This window comes from Ochotona princeps, chromosome 26, assembly GCF_030435755.1.
Source record: "Ochotona princeps isolate mOchPri1 chromosome 26, mOchPri1.hap1, whole genome shotgun sequence".
NCBI classification, from domain to species: domain Eukaryota; kingdom Metazoa; phylum Chordata; class Mammalia; order Lagomorpha; family Ochotonidae; genus Ochotona; species Ochotona princeps.
In genome coordinates, this window is record NC_080857.1 from 2,669,281 (window position 1) to 2,688,111 (window position 18,831).

The 18,831-nt window shown below is 56.5% G+C and overlaps 1 protein-coding gene across 3 annotated transcripts in view; it reads right to left on the reverse strand.

Moving 5' to 3' along the window:
- The window catches only part of EVL (Enah/Vasp-like), an 83,062-nt gene that overhangs the window by 51,297 nt on the left and 12,934 nt on the right, over positions 1-18,831 (reverse strand). Inside the window, exon 1 of one of the 3 annotated variants that reach the window (XM_058655243.1) lies at positions 16,111-16,228. The exons of 1 other annotated variant lie outside the window; for it this stretch is intronic. In XM_058655243.1, coding sequence (XP_058511226.1) covers positions 16,111-16,133 — 23 coding nt within the window. In that variant the 5' untranslated portion in view covers positions 16,134-16,228. Of the gene's footprint in view, positions 1-16,110; positions 16,229-18,831 lie in introns of those variants that run through there. One more of the 3 variants, XM_058655240.1, reaches the window with a different exon arrangement.

Here is an 18,831-nt window from a genome sequence, read left to right on the forward strand (position 1 = left end):
TGGGTTATACTGGCTTCCTGGTAGGCAGGTAGATTAACTGGCAGGTGCTCAGGCTCTATCAAGTTTGGTTTAGCTTTCATGTTCTGTTGTGATTTTGAACTTGGCCCTAGGACATGGCCTCCTTCCCCCGGGCGCAGTCTTGGGGCTGTGGTGAGACTGCTCCACCGAAGGCTGCGGTGGCTCGGTGAGGCGTCTTCGCCTGTGGTCACCCTGGGTCTCCAGCAGCTCCCAGCATGGCCTTGCCTCTGGGCCACATTCTTCTAAGGCCCGCTGTTGGCCAATTCTGCTGGGCCTTCTGTCCCCACACACCTGCACTACGAGTGCTCACTCGCGGCCTGGTGTGCCTTCACACGCCCATCTTAGAGCCGCATCTTCTTCAGGTCCCTGCCCTGCTGAGTCCAGCGGTTTTGGTGGTCTCGAGTTCTGGCACCTGCTTCTGAGCTCTCTGAGCCTCTCAGCTGCGGCCTGACCGTGTGCTCCAAGACTGGACAGTCAGGGGAGGCACAGACCATGGTGGACCATGGTGGGCCACGCTGGGTACTCCTCCTCTCTCCCCAGTTGGAGACCCATGCCGTGTGCTCAATGCCGAGGGAGGTGAGGAGCCAGCATCCTGTGTGCCCGTCAACATCCCTCGAGGACTTCATCAGTTTCACTGTGACCTCATTTATCATGAGAGATCATTCCTGTGACTTTGTCGGGGGGAGAAGCGGAAGCTGACGATGGCAACAGGAAGAGACCCTTTGCATTTCCTAATGTCTGCCTACGCACAGACACCTTCACCGTGAGAAAGTGCCTTTCAGTTTCACTCTTCTGTCCTCACACGTCATAGCTGTCTGCTACTGGTTTCGCTAAGTGGGCAACATGAATAAACCCCAGGAGGTGCTCCTGTAGCCCTACCAGCCGGTTCCAACAAGGCGAGGGCAGACCAGGGGCAGCTCAAAGACGCAGACAGATGTCCAAGCAGGCTGGGCTGAGACATGACCCCCGTCTCTCCTTGGTCCTGGCCCGCTGTGCGTTCATGACAGGTACCCCGTCACCATCCCCCTTCCTCTGCTGCGAGGTGGGGAAGGGATGGCCCTACAGGGACAGTGCTCCTAGGTCAGTTATGACCTACCATGGAGAACGTTGGAGAGACAGGAGAAGTGGACCCTTGAGAGGCAATTTAGTGAGGCGGGGAACCCCTGCTTCCTGTTTAAGGCAGCCCTGCCTAATATCACTTGCGCTTGGCACATAGCACGCTGATAAGCATCTAACAGGTGCAGGGCGCATAGTGACAGCAGGAATGAATGCAGGTGAGGTCAGCGAGCGAGTCCAGAGCCAGGGCACCGACACACACAGTGGGCATCGGACCCTCAGGCACCCAGTAAATCCTCAACAGACAGCAGTACTGGCTTCAACTCAAAGAGGTGCTTCCCACGGACCTAGCCCCCTCCAAAACAACAACAACAAAGCAGAGTGGGCTGGAAGTGAGCCTGGGGGCACCCCCTGGCCATTCTGCCCACAGCTCGAGTGGGTAGACGTGCGGTGTGGCCTGGGAAAGTCATCCCGCTTCTGTGATCTTGGTTTCCTGCGAACAGACGAAGCTGCTCTTCCCCACCTGCTGAGGATGTTGGCCATGAAAGGGGCTGTGACCAGGAAATACGGAAACAAGTTGTGCCTGTCCGCTGCCGGCGTCTCAGCACTTGCATGAGGCAGGCAGGTGTCCCGGGTAGGAGGCCCACTGACTCAGAGCACAGAATGGAGGTAGTGGGGTCAGCGTGGAATCCTACCAGCGGGCTTGCACTAGAACTTTTAGTGTGATCCCCGGGTCGCCGTGAGCCGAGTCTGAGCCTCAACTGCAGGCAGCTCCGAAGAAGGAAAGAAAAACCCGATTGGCTAGGGCACGGCTCTGGCCTCGGGGAGCTTCCTGAAAGGCGTCCACTGACACAGCTCAGCCATCTCTTCCTTGTAGAAGGCACACGGCATGGTTCCTGCTGTCCCCACCTGCCCTGTGGGGTCCCCACAGAGGACAGCCCTGCCACATGCCCTGCTGTGTGTGAGGACCCAAGGATCTGTCTGCAGTTGGGGATTTGAATCTCTTCCCAGAAGCTCGGGGCCAGGAAATGAAGGGTGGCCGGCCAGATGCAGGCATGTGCTGCGGTCGGAGCTGCCACCACCTGCGACCTTTCTGTAGACACAGACAGTTGGGAGATGGTGAAGTAGCAGGAAAGGTGAAAGTCCAGGAGGTGCCTAGGGGGCACACATCCTGGTGGCTCAGGCAGTTCCCACCCCTGAATCAGCCCTTTCCCTCCTCCCCCAAATCTGCAGTCACACTGGGCCTGCCCTTCAATTCGTGAGGCCTCTCCAGCAGCCACTACAGAGCTGCCGCAACCTCTTTGTCTCGCAATGTTCTCATTTTGGCTGCACACCACACCCCATCACAGCGTGGGGAGGTCCCACTGCTTGCCACTTATCTTTCACCACTGCCTGAGTCCCACACAGCTCAGGGTGGTGCATGGAGGGGGAGTGTAGCCCAGCCTCACCTGCAGTACGAGGCACCCTACCTACAGGTGCATTGCTCCCAGCCACGCTCCTCCACAGCACACGTCCACAATGTCCACAGCACGTGCCCACGCTCCACCACGGCACGTGCCCATGATGTCCATGGCACACGCCCACGCTCTACCATGGCACACGCCCATGATGTCCATGGCACATGCCCACGCTCTACCATGGCACACGCCCATGATGTCCACAGCACACGCCCACGCTCCTCCACAGCACACATCCACAATGTCCACAGCACACGCCCACGCTCCTCCATGGCACACGTCCACAATGTCCACAGCACGTGCCCACGCTCCTCCATGGCACACGTCCACAATGTCCACAGCACGTGCCCACGCTCCTCCATGGCACATGCCCATGATGGCCATGGCACACGCCCAAGATGTCCATGGCACATGCCCACGCTCTACCATGGCACACGCCCAAGATGTCCATGGCACATGCCCACGCTCTACCATGGCACACGCCCATGATGTCCATGGCACATGCCCACGCTCTACCACGGCACAAGCCCATGATGTCCACGGCACACGCCCACGCTCTACCACGGCACACGCCCACGCTCCTCCATGGCACATGCCCATGATGTCCACGGCACATGCCCATGACGAAGGCCAGGGCAACGGAATGCTGCCAGGAAACCACATGCTCATGGCGGGGCTATTTCTGAGAACTGCAATCACCAGAAAAGAACCCAGACAGCAAACGTTTTTAATCATGAGATTTTACTAACAAGTGGAGAAGCAAGATGGACACATGACGTAGGGATAAGCACGGTGGAAGGAGAATCAGTTATTAAAAATTTTTCCAGTGTTTGCTGTTGGGAACACAGGCTGGTACAGCCACTGTGGAAGTCAGTGTGGAGGATACCCAGGAAACTGAACATTCACCTACCATATGAGCCAGCAATTGTACTCCTGGGAACCTGGGACTTGATACATGAGAAGCAACTTGCACCCCGTATTCATTGCAGCACAATCAACAATTGCAAAAACTTGGAAACAACCTAGATGCCCACTGACAGAGGACTGGATGAAGAAACTGTGGCTCATCTGTTCTATGGAGTACTACTGAGTTATTAAAAAGAATGAAATACAATCATTTGCAGCCAAATGGGCCCAACTGGAGATGATACTGCTAACGGAAACGAACCAATCCCAAAAGGACAGATGCCACATGTTTGCGCTAATACAAGATAACTTCCATCAAAAGTCCCAGTGCTGGCAGGGCTGGGGCTGCTTTCTTATGGAATGGCTCTTGCTCGTTCCAACTTGCAGGTCTGTAGAGTCAAATTTAATTGTTTTTGTGGTGAATCTTATCTTTTCGCAATTCCTAGTTATTTGTATCTCTCCCAGTAAGTTCTTGTGATTCATTAATTGATCATCCACAAGGAGGAATTGCTTGTAAACACCTGAGATTGTAAATGTCCATTTCAACAGTTTCGCTACATACCATGAATAATGAAGCTGCGGTTATTAATGGTAAAGCCTCCAGTGCCACAAGGGTCACACACAGGCATCTATTCCTACAAAAAGGTTTTTGATTCCTGTTTTTGCCACTGGTGTGATGCATTTTTATTTCTGTAACATGTGTGTTATCTTCACCCTGATGTGGACTGCTCACTGGTTCTGCATTTCAGGGGATACACAGTGGAAGTGTAGCGGGGACGGATGCTCGGCTATGGAGACAAAGTGCATACAGACCAGAGATGGACTCCCGGTGAAAGAACTGAATACATCCTAACAGTAGGATGCTGGGCCCTGACAATGCGCCTGCCCACACTGTCGGGAAGCACTTCAATAGCAGCACGATGGACTCGTGGCTGTTCGTGAAGGACATCCACTGTAAAACCAGAGGGAAATCAATGGTGGGGGCGGGACCTTGGGCAAGGGCATGGGCAACCCCAGAGCTTATGGAACTAGACCATAAAACAAAATAAAATATGTTAAAAAAGAATATCTTTGTTGAAAAAAAAAATTCAGTGTGAAAACTGTTGAAATAAAGATCTCCAAAGACCGGCCACACAGATAAACTGCCCAAGGAGCTGCCCCAGGTCCATCAGAAGGGGGATGTCATCAGGAAATGGTGGTATGGGGGGCACACTGGTTGGCACAGGTTGTTGCTAAAAGCAGCTGCAGGGAGAGAAAAGGCGTCAGTGATGCATGCCTGTGAACTTGACGCTTGTGGGTTCCAGGTAAGCTGAAGCGCATGAGCAGAGAGCTACTTATCGCCCAGGCTGCCTCATGAATCTCCGTCTCCGTTCTGGGACTGCCCATGTTTCAGAGAGCAGGTCCTGTGTGCCAGGCCTGGAGACAGAGTGAAAACATCGTTTTCTCCGTCAGTTTTACGTCTATCAAAGCACAGCCTCTGTCCAAGCTTGGCATGGCCACCGAGGGGGCCCAGTCACGCTGCTCCTGACCTTGGGTTTAGCATTCATGTCACAGGAGAACAGAGGTCTGCCTGAGGACCTGGAACAGTGGCAGCCACCCGAGTGGGCAGCAAGGCCCAGGGGCTGAACTCAGGGCTCCTTCTCCTGCCCTCCAAGTCCTTCATCAGCATTCGGTCTGCTTGAGTCAATGACCCAATACTGCTTCTTCCAGGCTCAACTGCCACACTGCCACGCTCACAGGACTTCCGGTGGAAAGCAACCCTTCAATTGGAAACTTCAGCACTTTCATTCAATGTCAAAAATGGGGCTTCCACCAGGCCTTCTGCAGTGTGTCCCCGCCAGGGGTGGGCCCGGGTGACCTACTGTCCTCATTAGGCTGGACGTAAGCCTGGCATTCATGAGATCCAGGCTGCGGCTGCAGGAAACAGCTGTCAAGCTCATTTAAGATCATTAGTGCCCATACAACGAGTTCCAAGAATTCATTGATTCATTCTGCCAATGCCCCACTAACAGACACCCCAGACACAGACGCCCCAGTGGGTTTGGTTTTACTCATCTACCCAGTGCGGGATGCAAAGAGATCAGAAAAATACCGGCATCGTGGCTGACTGGGGCCCCTCCACCAGGCAGCATGGGACAGTGCAAGCCAGCAGGCCCAGGCCACAGCCCTGCACTGCCTCTCTGAATGTGGCCCCCTACAAGGTCGAACAGCTATCCCTATGCCAGCCTTCCTACCTGGAAGCCTTCAGACCCCAATGATGAGGGAGGTGAACTGCGGTTTGCCCACATGAGAGCACTGTGGCCTCCGTGAGCAGTCTCTTCATCTAACATACGTGTTGGTGTCTACTAAATGACATCTCTGTGCTCCGTGTCATATATGTAACACAGCCAGATACCTAATACGGTGTGGCGAGGCGATGTGTAAGCTCAGGGAGGTGCAGATGGTGAGGAGGGGGGACTGTTACAGACTGAAAGAGCAGAGGATCGAGGCTGGCCAGCCCAGGGGTTATGCATTAGCTTCTAGAAAATTCTGCTCACTTTCTACCACTCAGCAGACTCTCACAAGTGGGCACTATTCTTGTGCCTTGTCCTGGGCTGTGCTGCCAGACAGTGCTTCCACCTGACCGTGTGTGAGAGACTTGGTCTTCCAGGGGACACTGGGTAGCATCTGGAGGCACTCCTGGCTGTCACAGCATGGAAGGCACAGGGATGCTGTTAAACATGCTGAAGGCACAGGATGGCTGCTTCACAGGGAGCGTCAGGCTCCCAAAGCTGCTGGAGCAGAGCCTGGAAGCAGGGCCTGTGCGAGGGCAGCCTGCTCAGAGCGGGGTGGAGGTGGCACGGGACCTGAGTGGGGTTCTAGCAGCTGCTGAGCAGCCTTGAGAGAAGATCAGCAGGCAGCTCCGACACCTGCAGGATTCTGCACTTGAGCAGCCTGGGTCACCCTTCATCACTGCCCTCAGGCTGGCAGGTGGGGGCTTGGGCGTGATGGTGGACAAGCCTCTAGGACAGACCCTGCCACAGGTGAGCAGGGTGGACCCCTGTGAACAAGGGCAAGGGCAGGTGTCCTGTGGTGTCTGCTGACCTGACCAGATGCTGGGCCGAGGGGTGTAGCCTGGGGCTGGCCATCTGGCCATGGATGCCTACCCTCCTGGTGCCCTCCACAGGGCACCAGTGCTGTAAGAATGGAGCCCAGTCCATGTTAAACCACTCTGTCCCTCATGAGCTGCTGCCGGGAAGGCAGTCGGTACAGCTCAGGTCCTCTGCTGTTCCAAGCTGGTGGCTGACCCAGATCCAGTCATGTCAAGGCTTCCCCGGGCACTGTAGGCACTGGGAATCCTAGTGGAGGGGGTGGCAGCTCCAAGGCTGGCCACAAGCTCTGCTTGTTCCAGGAGCCTGAGCTGAGCCCGCACCTTCTCGCGCCTTCACCTGGTCACCTACAGAATGAGGGCTTTGGGGTGGAGGGGTGGCTAAGCTGCTGCCTGGCATGATGCCCCCATTCTGCACCAGAGGGTCTCGGTTACAGTCTTAGCTCTGTCTGATTCCAGAGCACATGGCATCCCCTGCTCACGCGGCAACGCCTCGAGAAGCTGAGGCCACAGGTGCCGCAGGGTCTGTGGCCCTCGTGGCTCTGGCTGCTAGCACCAGGGTTTATTTCTGGGTCTGTGTTCCCACTGTGCACGCTGGGGGCGGCGGCGCAGGCGGGCGGACAGCAAGCCTGACTCAGCTGTCTTCCCTGGCACCCTGCAAGCTGCAAGCTTGTCTCCCCGCAGCCTTGGGCTGGGAGCTTCCTGGCCAAGTCATCCTGGAGGAAGGGCTTGCCGCATCACTGCTGTTCAGTGTTTAAACCAAAATTTGCTTAAAAATTGCTGCAAGCAATGAAAGGTTTAAATATTGGAAAACAGGAGTGTGAACTCACTCCCTCTTGTCCTAGCGCCCCCTGGAGGCAGCTGTGGCTGCGAGCTCACTTCTGTTCCTTACAGCTGCTGCACACGCGGTGGGTGTGTGGGAGCCAGCTTGGCTCATGAGCTTCATGTACCCAGACTGCGGGTGTGCGGGCTCGTCTAGGTGTCGGCCCCACCAAGGACTGGGGAGGAGAGGAGCCCTGCAGGTGTGTCTAAGGGGCTCTGGCAGATGAGTTCTGATGGCTTTACTTGGCTTGGAATAAAGGGACACATGGAAGCGGGACAGTCATGTTAACAGTCATGTTGGACCAACACTAACTAAACACATATGCCTGCATATGACGTGACAGTGAAAGACTGCTTTGTTTTATTTGAAAAGCAGAGTCCCAGAGAGGGGGGTGAGGGGAGGAAGAGGACAATGAATCTTCCTCTCCTGGCTCACTTCCTAAATGCATTCAAGAGCCAGGGCTGGGCTGGGCTGAAGGCAGCATTAGGCACTCCTGCTGGGTCTCCCCTGGCAGGGACAGGGACCCAACACTTGACCAGCACCCCTGACTCCCAGGACTGAAACTGGCCCTCTGCGGGGGAGCAGGTGTTGGGAGCAGTGACACCACCTGAGGGGCCACGAGGCCTGCCCCCCAGTGTTGGCACAGCCCACGTATTCCTGCGTTATTACGTCACCTACTCTGCTACATCTACAGGAAGAGGTGGATACACAGGGCAGGTGACCTTTACGAAAGCACTCGTCACTACTATGTGTCCAACAGATTCAAGACACGAGGACAGGTGCTGAAGCGGTTTGAACTGCCGCCCGGGACACCTGTACTTGGCGCCTATCTCTGCTTCTGACCCAGCTTCCCGCCAATGTAGCTAGGAAGAAGCAGGGGCGGGGCCCGAGTGCTTGTGCACCTGCCATCTGCATGGGAGACCTGCAGCAAGTTCCTGGCTTCCGGCTTCGGCCTGTGCTAGCCCTGACGGTCTCATCTGGGGAGTGAAGCAGCTGATGGGAGACGGACATCTGCCTCCATTCCCAACTCATCCTGCCTTCCAAAGGAAGAAGTGAAACTTGAGGGCCCGGCGGCGTGGCCTGGCGGCTGAAGTCCTCACCCTGAAGGCACCGGGATCCCATATGGGCACCGGTTCTGGTCCCGGCAGCCCCACTTCCCATCCAACTCCCTGCTTGTGGCCTGGGAAAGCAGCTGAGGACAGTCCAAGGCCTTGGGACCCTGCACCCTCGTGGGAGACCTAGAGGAGGTTCCTGGCTCCTGGCTTTGCATCAGCACAGCGCTGGCTGTTGCAGTCACTTGGGGAGTGAACCATCGGACGGAAAATCTTCCTCTCTGTCTCCTCCTCTCTGTGTATCTGACTTTCCAATAAAAATAAATAAATCTTAAAAAAAAAAAAGAAGTGAAACTTCAAAAGTGAAAACGCAGGCGGCAAATGCAGTGAAGTGTGCAGTGAAGCAGCACTGTGGGAAACCCGGTCCTCCGGGCCTGCAGCCCAGGGGCAGTGCTCGCCTGCGTGGTGGACAGATCTTTGCTGTAGCCTTGGAACATCTAGAAGCCAGCAGACAGAGAGAGGCCGCAGAGGGCCTTGGCCTGGGCTGGCTCACCGTCCATGCGTCAGGTTCCCCGAGGAACGTGTGACCAGCTACGATCCCTCTCTCGGCCCTGATGCTGAAGAGAGAAGCAACGGAAGACAGTGACGGAAAAGGAACCTCAATCCAGGAAGGCACGGCCGGCATGGAGACCAGCCAGGAGGCAGATCGAAAAGGAGAGGGGGAAGATGGGGAGCCACACAGTCGGCCCCACCCAAGGCAGGCAGAGCTTGTAGAGACAGAAGCGCAACCCCGTGAGCACCAGGGACATCGGTCCCCTGGCGATGGACCACAGGCTCCTAAGAAACCCGCCACCACCCAGGCTGCCTCCCACCCGCCGCTGCGGCCTTGGCCGAGTTACAGAACACGGTGAAGTGCCAGCTTCATTCTCTTGGCAGTTACTGTCACGAGCAGCTTTCAACTCATTCACGCAGTTTACAAAACAGGAAGGCAAAGGTGGACACAGCCAAGCCACACCCAGCACGTTAAGATGAGACCCTGCCTGGGGACTGATGGCTCTTTGGGGCCAGATGGGGTGGCACAGGGCGGGCTGCTAGTCAGCGCACCTGCCAGGAAGGTCATGACTCCCGCTGTCCGACATGGGACAGCCACACAGGGCCGGGCAGCCTGTCTGGAGAGAGACACCACCTGGCCTTGCCTGTGCCTGGCCATCGCCGCCGTCTGCACAGGTTTAAGCTCCCTCCTAACCCCACAGGGCCCGTCTGGCTGGCACGGTGCTGAGCGAGCTGCCGGCTGGGGCTCCTCCCACAGCGCAGCCTGCCTGTGCCACCGGGCCAGGTGAGAGAAGTGACAAGATAGCCCGAGCTGCCACCAACCAGCTGGGCTTGGGAATGGTGACCACGTTCTTTCTAGATTGGCATCCTGAGGTAATTCATCTCTGCCTGCGGTGTTAATTAAATCACAGATCAGATACCAGGGCGACGCTCCACAAGCCACAGCTGGAAAACAGGTGTCTACCACAAGTGGAAGAACTCCTCCAGCACCCCAAGTCCACTTCTGGGGTGGAAAGAAGACCACGCTGTGTCCCCAACATGGACACCCACTCTCCGGCTCGGCGTGGGGAGTCCTCGGCGCTCTGCCAGCTCTGACACTCGATGCATTGTCTGCACCTTGACTTAGAAGACACTCTTTATTTATTTATTTATTTTTATTGAAAAGGCGGATTTACAGAGAGGAGAGACAGAGAGAGAAAGATCTTCCGTCCACTGATTCACTCCCCAAGTGGCCACAACAGCCGGAGCTGAGCCAATCTGAAGCCAGGAGCCAGGAGTTTCTTCTGGGACTCCCACACGGATACAGGGCCCTAAGGCTTTGGGCCATCCTTCACTGCTTTCCCAGGCCACAGCAGGGAGCTCCCCTGTCCCCAGGCCCCCTTCCCTCTTATCTGGGGCAATCCAGTGTCGTCTGAGAACACAGGGAAGCTGTCAGAGATGAATCGTGAGCTTAAGATCGCTATTCTTGGGCTTGGCGGCGTGGCCTAGTGGCTAAGGTCCTCGCCTTGATCCCATATGGTCGCTGGTTCTAATCCCGGCAGCTCCACTTCCTCTCTGTCTCTTCTCCTCTCAGTGTATCTGACTTTGTAATAAAAATAAAAAAAAAAAAAAAATAAATAAATAAAAAAAAAAAAAGATCGCTATTCTTGGGCCTGGCAGCATGGCCTAGTGGCTAAAGTCCTCGCCTTGAATGTGCCGGGATCCCATGTGGGGCGCCGGTTCTAATCCCAGCGACTCCACTTCCCATCCAGCTCCCTGCTTGTGGCCTGGGAAAACAAGCAGTCGAGGATGGCCCCATGGTTTGGGACCCCACAACCGTGTGGGAGACCCAGAAGAGGTTCCTGGTTCCCAGCTTCGGATCGGCACAGCACCGGCCGTTGCGGTCGCTTGGGGAGTGAATCATTGGATGGAAGATCTTCCTCTCTGTCTCTCCTCCTCTCTGTATATCTGACTTTGTAATAAAAATAAAAATATTAAAAAAAGATCGCTATTCTTGAACTGTCATGGTTGTTCCTATCGCTGTGACCTCTCACTGCGTGTAAGGGGAGTTGGGGGCTCACCCACAGCTTCAGGCACTGCAAAGGGTCATGCAGTAGTGTCCGTGTGGATAAGGTGGGGTGGAGTGCCTACTCTGATCTTTCTGGCATTGACAATGCAACTCTGAAACTTGACGTGAACTCTTAGTTTAAACATTTCTTGACATTTGTGCAATGTCTTACCTTCCGAAAGGATCTCAAGCCATCTGTCCCCTTGGCCAGGCATGAACAACAATGGCTTTTTTCGGCTAGTGGTGCAGGTGCATAGCTCCTGCCTGCGGAGTTGGCCCCAACCAGAACGTGAGGCAGTGGCCGGCAGCCCTGCCCACAGAAACCTCACTGGGGTGACATGTCAGGAACTCCTTCAAGAAGCAGGTGGGAGGAGGGTGGAGAACAGACGTCTGCCCTCCCAGGGAGCGAACGGTGGAGGAGAAGACAGGGAGAGAACCCAACACGCACGGCGCCGCTGAATGAACTCCACGATCCGGTGCACCCACTGCGGCAGCAGGGTCACAGTGTTAGAACGACACAAATTCCTGCTGCCAAGGACGTGTCGGAAGTCCCAAGTGGGGCGCACGCAACGACTTCATCACACCCCAAAAACCAATTCAGGGAAAACACGCAAAGAACAAAGTTACAATTTGAAATTAGAGATGGCAAAAGCAATCATTCCTCCAACAGCAGTTGGCCAATGTTGGTCTAGTAATGAACCTGGTGAGCGATGATAATGCAAAAATGACAGCTTTGAATGTTGCTGTTTGCAAGGTGTTTTTGCTCGCTCCTAACAGCCCCATCTCCCAATCAGGCAAGGGGCAGCAAGACAGGAGAGAGGACCTGTGCCAAACCCCACGGCCAGTCAAGGCCCGGGCTCTGCTCTGCCGTCCTCTCAACCTCCCCTCATCACCCGGGCCAGTCAAGGCCTGGGCTCTGCTCTGCCATCCTCTCAGCCTCCCCTCATCACCCGGGCCAGTCAAGGCCTGGGCTCTGCTCTGCCATCCTCTCAGCCTCCCCTCATCACCTGGGAGGCGCCTTCCTCCAACTTCAGCCCCTCCCACCACACTGGCTCTTTCATCAAACAGAGGAAGGAAGTTCCCGAACAAAGCGTCCCCCACCCTCAACCTGTCCAGGGTTCAAATGTCAGCTCTGTGTGTCGCTGGGCCAGTGATTAAACCAGCACCTGCCTCAGGGTGTGCTTCTGTGAAACGGGCACGTTAGCAGCAGCGAAATCTGCAGATTCGTACGAGGACACAAGGATACCACGCGTTATGCACACAGGTGCTCAGCAGGTTCTATTGATCACGGTCAAGTACAGTAAGCGAGACACTCATTTACCCAGCCAAACCCAGCAGAGTATCACGCTTGCACGCTTCAGGGGAAAGGTAGCGATGTTAAATACTGTTCTGATGGTGTATGGTCCTCGGCCTCACAAGGGCCATGAGTGTGACCAGGTGCCACACACCTCGGGTGCGGTACCAGGGTTTGGCTCTTCTGGATTAAGTGCCCACAGCGCAGGCCTGGAGCATTTTATGGGGAGAGATTATGCGGGCAGACTAGCAAACAAGGGAGGCCATGCAATGGGGACAGGCGCATTGCCACCTGGTGGCTCCTTTGCAGCCAGTGCGAGGCTGCACGGGCAGTGGACAGAATCCAAGCCACAACCTGCTGCAGGGTCCCCAAGAAGCCAGGCTCTGTGCCTCTCCCCGTCCTTTCTCTGTGGCAGGGACACCATGGATGTGACAGATGGTGATCGCTCGAGACACAGAGCAATGGTGCCATCAGTGGGAGCCAAATGTACCTGCTCAGCTGGCTGTCCCACCTCTCCATGCCATCCTCCAAACAGAGGCAGCTCCTGCCCCAGGGTGCGCCTGACCCTGAAGGCATCCTCTCTGCAGGAATGGGAGCTTGCCTCCAAGCATGGACATGTCCTTCAACGACAGAGCTGCTGTCCTGCTGGACAAAACACACCCAACCACACACGTGGTCGGTGCCATCGTCCTGCACCAGGTCCCTCCAAATGGCTCCAGACTGACTACCAACTGCAGTGATTCATAACACACGACGAACAAGGCAGGCAGTCTGCAAGGGGGTGCCCGCCACCTGCCTCTGGATGCTGTATCCTGGTGTACATCTTGGGCACCTGTGGCAGCAGCATCCTCAGAGCTGAGAGAATGGGTGGAACTGCAGGTTTTCACCAACAGGTGAAAGCAGGTGTGGCTCATGAAGATGGAGGGTGGGCTCGTGTCCAAAGAACACAGTGTGAGATCTGCCCTGGCAGGTGGCAGCCGGGGCGCCGGCGACTCCTCGTGCTTACAGCAAGCACAGCCAGCAACCGGCCAGGGAGGAGGCACGGCCAGCAGGAGTCCTGGCTACTCCACGCCTGAGTTCAATCCGCCCTCCGAGGTGCCGGCGGCAGAAGTTTGATGCACATATAAAGGCACCGCTCATTTTCTAAGGGTCCTGACTTCCCAAGCTTGCGGGTGGCCATTTTCTCTGCAAATCAGACAGTTCTATGCCTTCAAGTGGTTCACCTGGAGTACCCCTGCTAGTACCTGTAGGATCCTGGGGTTCTGGTTCCCAGGCCCAGGCTCTCCCCAGGGTCTCACTTGCTGACCTGGAAACACTCTGCCTGCCTGACTCAGGAGAGGCCGGGTACCCATGCACTGTGTGGACTCCTCACTGAGAACCTCTCACAGGGGATCTCGAACTTGAGTCACCCCAAAAAGCTTTCCAATGGCCTCTCCTGTGTCCCGGGGCCAGCCACACCCTAGCCCAGCAGATCCAGCTCCCAAGAGGATGAGCGAAAACACTATTGAAACACTCGGATGCAACAGAACAGCCAAACTGGTCCAAACTGGTCCAAACTGGTCCCCGTCCCTGTCGGTCTCGGGGCTGGGGGGTGGGTCAGGATGAGGACCAGGAATCAGAGATGGGGTATGTTCTCCTTTGAGGGGTGCCGAAAATCCACCAGGAAATGCTCCAGCCCCCGTGCTGCTGCCAGAATTGCTTCCTCCCGCTCCGTTTCTCCCCCACTCGTGCCCGCGCTCTGCCCTCCCTGCCACTTGGCACCGCCGATGCAGCTCGTCCGACGGCGTCTCAGCCGACGGCTCTCTCAGCACTGCAGTCACCTGCAGCTCGTGAAAGGCGACCATCCCGCACCCCACCCTGTGGGCCCTCCGAGGCAGCCACTCCTGGAGCGGGGCAGGGGTGAGCTCTGTGACACCCTCCAGGAGGCAAGCACAAACCTAAGCTCCTCTGGGCCCCCCAGACAAGACCCCCCTCAAGCTGGCAGAAGCAGGCCTTTGGCGGCCAAACGCAGCCAACGTCTCCAGGGCTAAGGAGGCGGGCTCCCCACTCTGGACACCTTCCACAATGGCAACCCACATTCCTGGTTACTCAGCGCAGTCAGGGGCCAGAACACCATGTAGGTCTCCCATGGGGGTGGCAGAGGCCCAGGTATTTGGGCCCTCCTCTGCTGCTTTGCCAGGCACATTAGCAGGGAGCTGGGTTGAAAGTGGGAACCACCAGCACTCAAATCAGTGCAGATAGGGATACAGGCACCCCAGGCAGTAGCTTACCCCACTGTGCCAACACTGGCGCCAGTGTGCAGGGACCTTCCACTCAGCCCCTCCCTCTCCCGGCAGACCCAGCCCTTGGCTCAGGAGCTCATAGCAGACTGGGTCTGACGCAAACTCAGGGGCAGAGTTAAGGGTGACCCACACTTTATATAGGCCAACCAAGACATATACACCTCCCCAGGTGGACCACTGCCGACGAGCCACAGTGCTCTGTCCGACGCACCCTCTGAGGGTGCCTGGGCTGTGACAGACCAGGCATCAGGCGCGTTCTGGCTGGGGATTTGCAGGCGACATCCTCAGCGTTAAGCGTGGCCCCAGATACCCGGCACAGAGCCGTGCGGGAAGAAATTCTCTGTCTCCTGTCCCATGGGAACACAGCGGAGTCACGCTGCCGAGTAGGACAACTTCCTGGAGCCCGGGCAGCGAGTGGGAAGACTGCCTAGACAGGTAGATTTCCTGTGTGGAATCTAGCTAGCCTCTTGATCTACCTCCTAGCCCCTCCCCACGAGGGGCCAAGAATGCTCTGGGTTCTCCTGCAAACAGTAAGGCGGGGATGCTCACGGCCGGCATTTCCTATAAACCTGCTGCCAACAACTGGAGGGCACAATGTAAAAACATGGCTGGGAGGTAGAGCTGAGGGTCCTGCACAGGGGCTCTCTGCCCACGCGGTTTCTACGCTTGCTCTAAAACACGCAGACATTCGACTGGAGAAACGAGAAGCTGTTGGAGCGCGTGCGCGCGCTCTCTCTCTCTCTCTCTCTCTCTCTCTCTCTCTCTCTCTCACACACACACACACACACACACACACAGAGGCAGATCCCATTTGTCCCACAGTGGCAGCAAAATGCACCAGCCTCTTACCCCGCCTTTCTTGTCATTTCTTGGAACAGCCTTTCCCACAGTCCTACCCAGGGGACACATTCCGCAAGAAGAGACAGAAGAAAGAAAATGTGGCGGGTGCACACGAGCATCCATCGTCACAGTGCCTAGAAGGCTGGCGACAGGAAAGACAGCGTCCACGTAACACATCATCAGAACACTGCCCGCAGGCAGCCTGGCCGCAGGACTGCCATCCACAGCAGGGAGGAGGAGGAGCAGATCTGGAGCCAAAAACCCCCTTGACAATGCAGCCGGGCTGGCGCGGCTCTCCACCTCCAGTGCTAACAGTGGGTGCTTTATCATTATTTTTTAAGAGCAGCAGACCGCGTGAGTTTGACAAAGGAAGAAAAACAAAAGAGAGAGAGGCACCCATTCTGGCTGCTGTGCTGCAGCCCTGTGCCGGTGGCCGCTGCGGGGAGGCGCAAGGTGGGCTCAGAGCCATTATCTGCACTGCCCGCCCGCTGCAGCCAGCCAACACCCCTGGCCCGCAGCGTGGCCGCGGCACCGCCCACACCCCACGGCCGGCGTGAACCCCACACAGGCATGGCTGAGCTCTCCATGCATGAGAACCAGCCAGAGCCTGAGCTGCTGTTACACAGAAAAAAAAAAAAAAAATCAGCGAGAACAAAACCCCAGTGGCACGGCCATGCAGCAAACCCAGCACGTACCTGAATTCTTCCAGAGCAAACATGACCTAGTCAGTCTCCTTGGATGCTACGAGAGCTTGCTTGGGGCTGAAGGTAACCATCTAGTCAGCCAGACAGTGCAAAGTGCTGCAAAAAAAAAAAAAAAAAAAAGGCGGGGCTTGCACACCCCCAATATTCTGAAGGAAAAGGCTCTGCAGGCAGGGGCCAGCAGCCTCCGGCTCCCTCCGCCAGCTGCTGCCGAGCGGCAGCTACCAGGGCAGACAGCTAGCAAACCATGTGATCACCCCACCAGGGCTGGCGCCGAGGAAGAAGTCGAACCCTGGGCTCGCCCGGGATCCTGGGTAAATCATGCAATGCGTGCCCCCTCCCTGCGCCACCAGCCACCACGGCGCAGGCTGGGGTCGGGGAAAGGCACGCACGCAACCTGGCCCTCCGCGACCCGCCTGGCGAGCCTAGCTGCCCACGCGGCTGTAACGCTAGGCGTGACCCATGCCGTCAGCACAGCCGACCATCACATGTGAGCTGCACCTTGCAGATGCCAGGATGCTAGAAGATTCCTCCAGACTGTTCATTTAGCATTCAGCTGCCAGACGCTCTTCCAGTGTGAAGGTATGCACTTCACGCCCGCCATGGCACCACCACCAGTGACCTTGTATGTCAATCACAAGCAATCACCTCCCTCAGCTCATGATTCAGTTCTTTACCTGACGGTTAGCACATCTCAGGTGCTTATCGATGGTTTGGAGTGTGAAAATCACTGTGATAATTCAGAATAGAAGCAAAAAAAAAAAAAATCAAGATATTTACTGGTTTGCATAGCCTGAGCTGGCAGGATGTGGCAATCATAGCCTGCAAGAACTCTCCAGAAATGTGCCAAGGCAACTTCGGCATTCGCACTGAAGCTCTGGGGAAAAGAAGGGAGACCGCGCTCACGCCTGGAGCTTTATCAGACACGACCCCGATGGGGACGCCACCGGACAGGCTGCCTGGGCCAAGCGCCCATGGCCTCGTCCCCAGTCCAGCGCCTGCTCAGTCTGCCCTTCCTTCTCCCAGCCATCCCGTCTCTGAAACTCTGTCGCAGCTCATTTTGTGCGTCTTGACTTGGATGTCCCTATTTTAACCTTGTGCTAGCCCCTCGGTGCCTGTAAGAACCATGCAGAAAGCAGGGCTCAGGCAGGGACGTGTTCCGGACCAACCAGACCACTTGCTGCCAGCCTCGCTGCCTCAGTGGCTCTCTCTCCAGGCTCCTACAGCAGCCCAGGACAGCTGTGGCCCCGCGCCCTGCTGCCACCTCCGCTGCCCACAGCAGATTCTGCCTACTTGCTCCAGGCTTCCAGGAGCTGCTTGAGGGCGGGGCTGTGAGATTCACTTCTGCCAACCTGGTGCCCGGCCCAGTGCTCGCTGAAAAGGGGCCACCTGGAGAAGCACCTCTGTGGGGGAGAAGCGGCTCTGCGCCCGGAGGCAGGTGCTCAGCGACAAGGGCTCTGTGCTGCCTGCATGGCCTCTACCTCTACAGATGGGTGTGGACCAGGTGGGCGGCCCTGTGTGCCTTCATACCACATGACCATTGGCTGGCCAAGCCCATATGAAATGCCTCCTATGCCTTCCTGGACGAGTGTCTGCACAGGATGAACCCTATGGGGGTGCGTGCAGGATCACGGTGCGGTCACAGCCATGGGCCAGCCAATGTCCAGTCTCATCCTATGATGCCCGCACATCACTCCATGGCTGAGCCTGGGGTTCGCATGTGTAACGCTGCCCCCCCACGTGCAGGGATGCTGCAGGAGCAGGCTAGGTAGGAGCATGTCCTCATGGAGCACGCAGAGCTCTAGAACGTTCCCCTCACTGTCTCACTGGGCAGCCCACTGAATTAGGGGGGAGAGGAAGGAGTTTCTGTTCCGTGACACCCAGATCAAGAGATATGTCCACATGTCGGCATGTATGCATAAGCCTGCGGAAGAGTGGTTCTCCAGACCAAACTATTAATTAGTTAGCTGTTTCATTTTTGAAAATAACATTTCTAGGAACCCTAACACCAAGTAGGGCAGTGTGGCCAGAGGAGGTAGGGGCGCCGAAAGCCTGGGGCGAGGTCTCCCCCTTTCCACCAGGGACGGCTGCAGACAACATTCGCTCAATAGACGCTGGCAGTGCCCAGGGCGAGGTCCAGACCACAGACTGTCACGCACACACATACACGCACACACACATACACACATGCACACACATACACGCACACACGCATACACATGCACACGCATACACACACGCACACATACACACACACGCACACATACACGCACGCACACACACGCATACACACACGCACACGCACATACACACGCACACGCATACACGCACACACACACATGCTCCCCAGCTCCTCTATGTCTGCGTTCCAGGAAGGGTAGCGCGCATTCCTGCAGCAGCTGGACTGGAAGGGGCCCACAGGCACAAATGTGAGGATGCTGTGCCCCCCCCCCCCCCCACACCAGCACCAGCAGGATGTGCCCGAGGCCCTGACTGTCTGGGGAAGTAAGGAGGACAGGATCTGCCACATTTGTCCTTCGCCTAACTAACACGTGAACGTACCTTCTTGCAGGGAGTGGCCCTAGGACTTGCTGCCCCAGGCCGCCCTGGGAGAACAAGAAGCAAGAGTCAGTGCCCCCCACTGCCCTGGGCTGCAGCACACAGCCACAAGGGGACATGCAGCCAGGGCAGTGCCGAGCGCTTAAGCAGATTTCA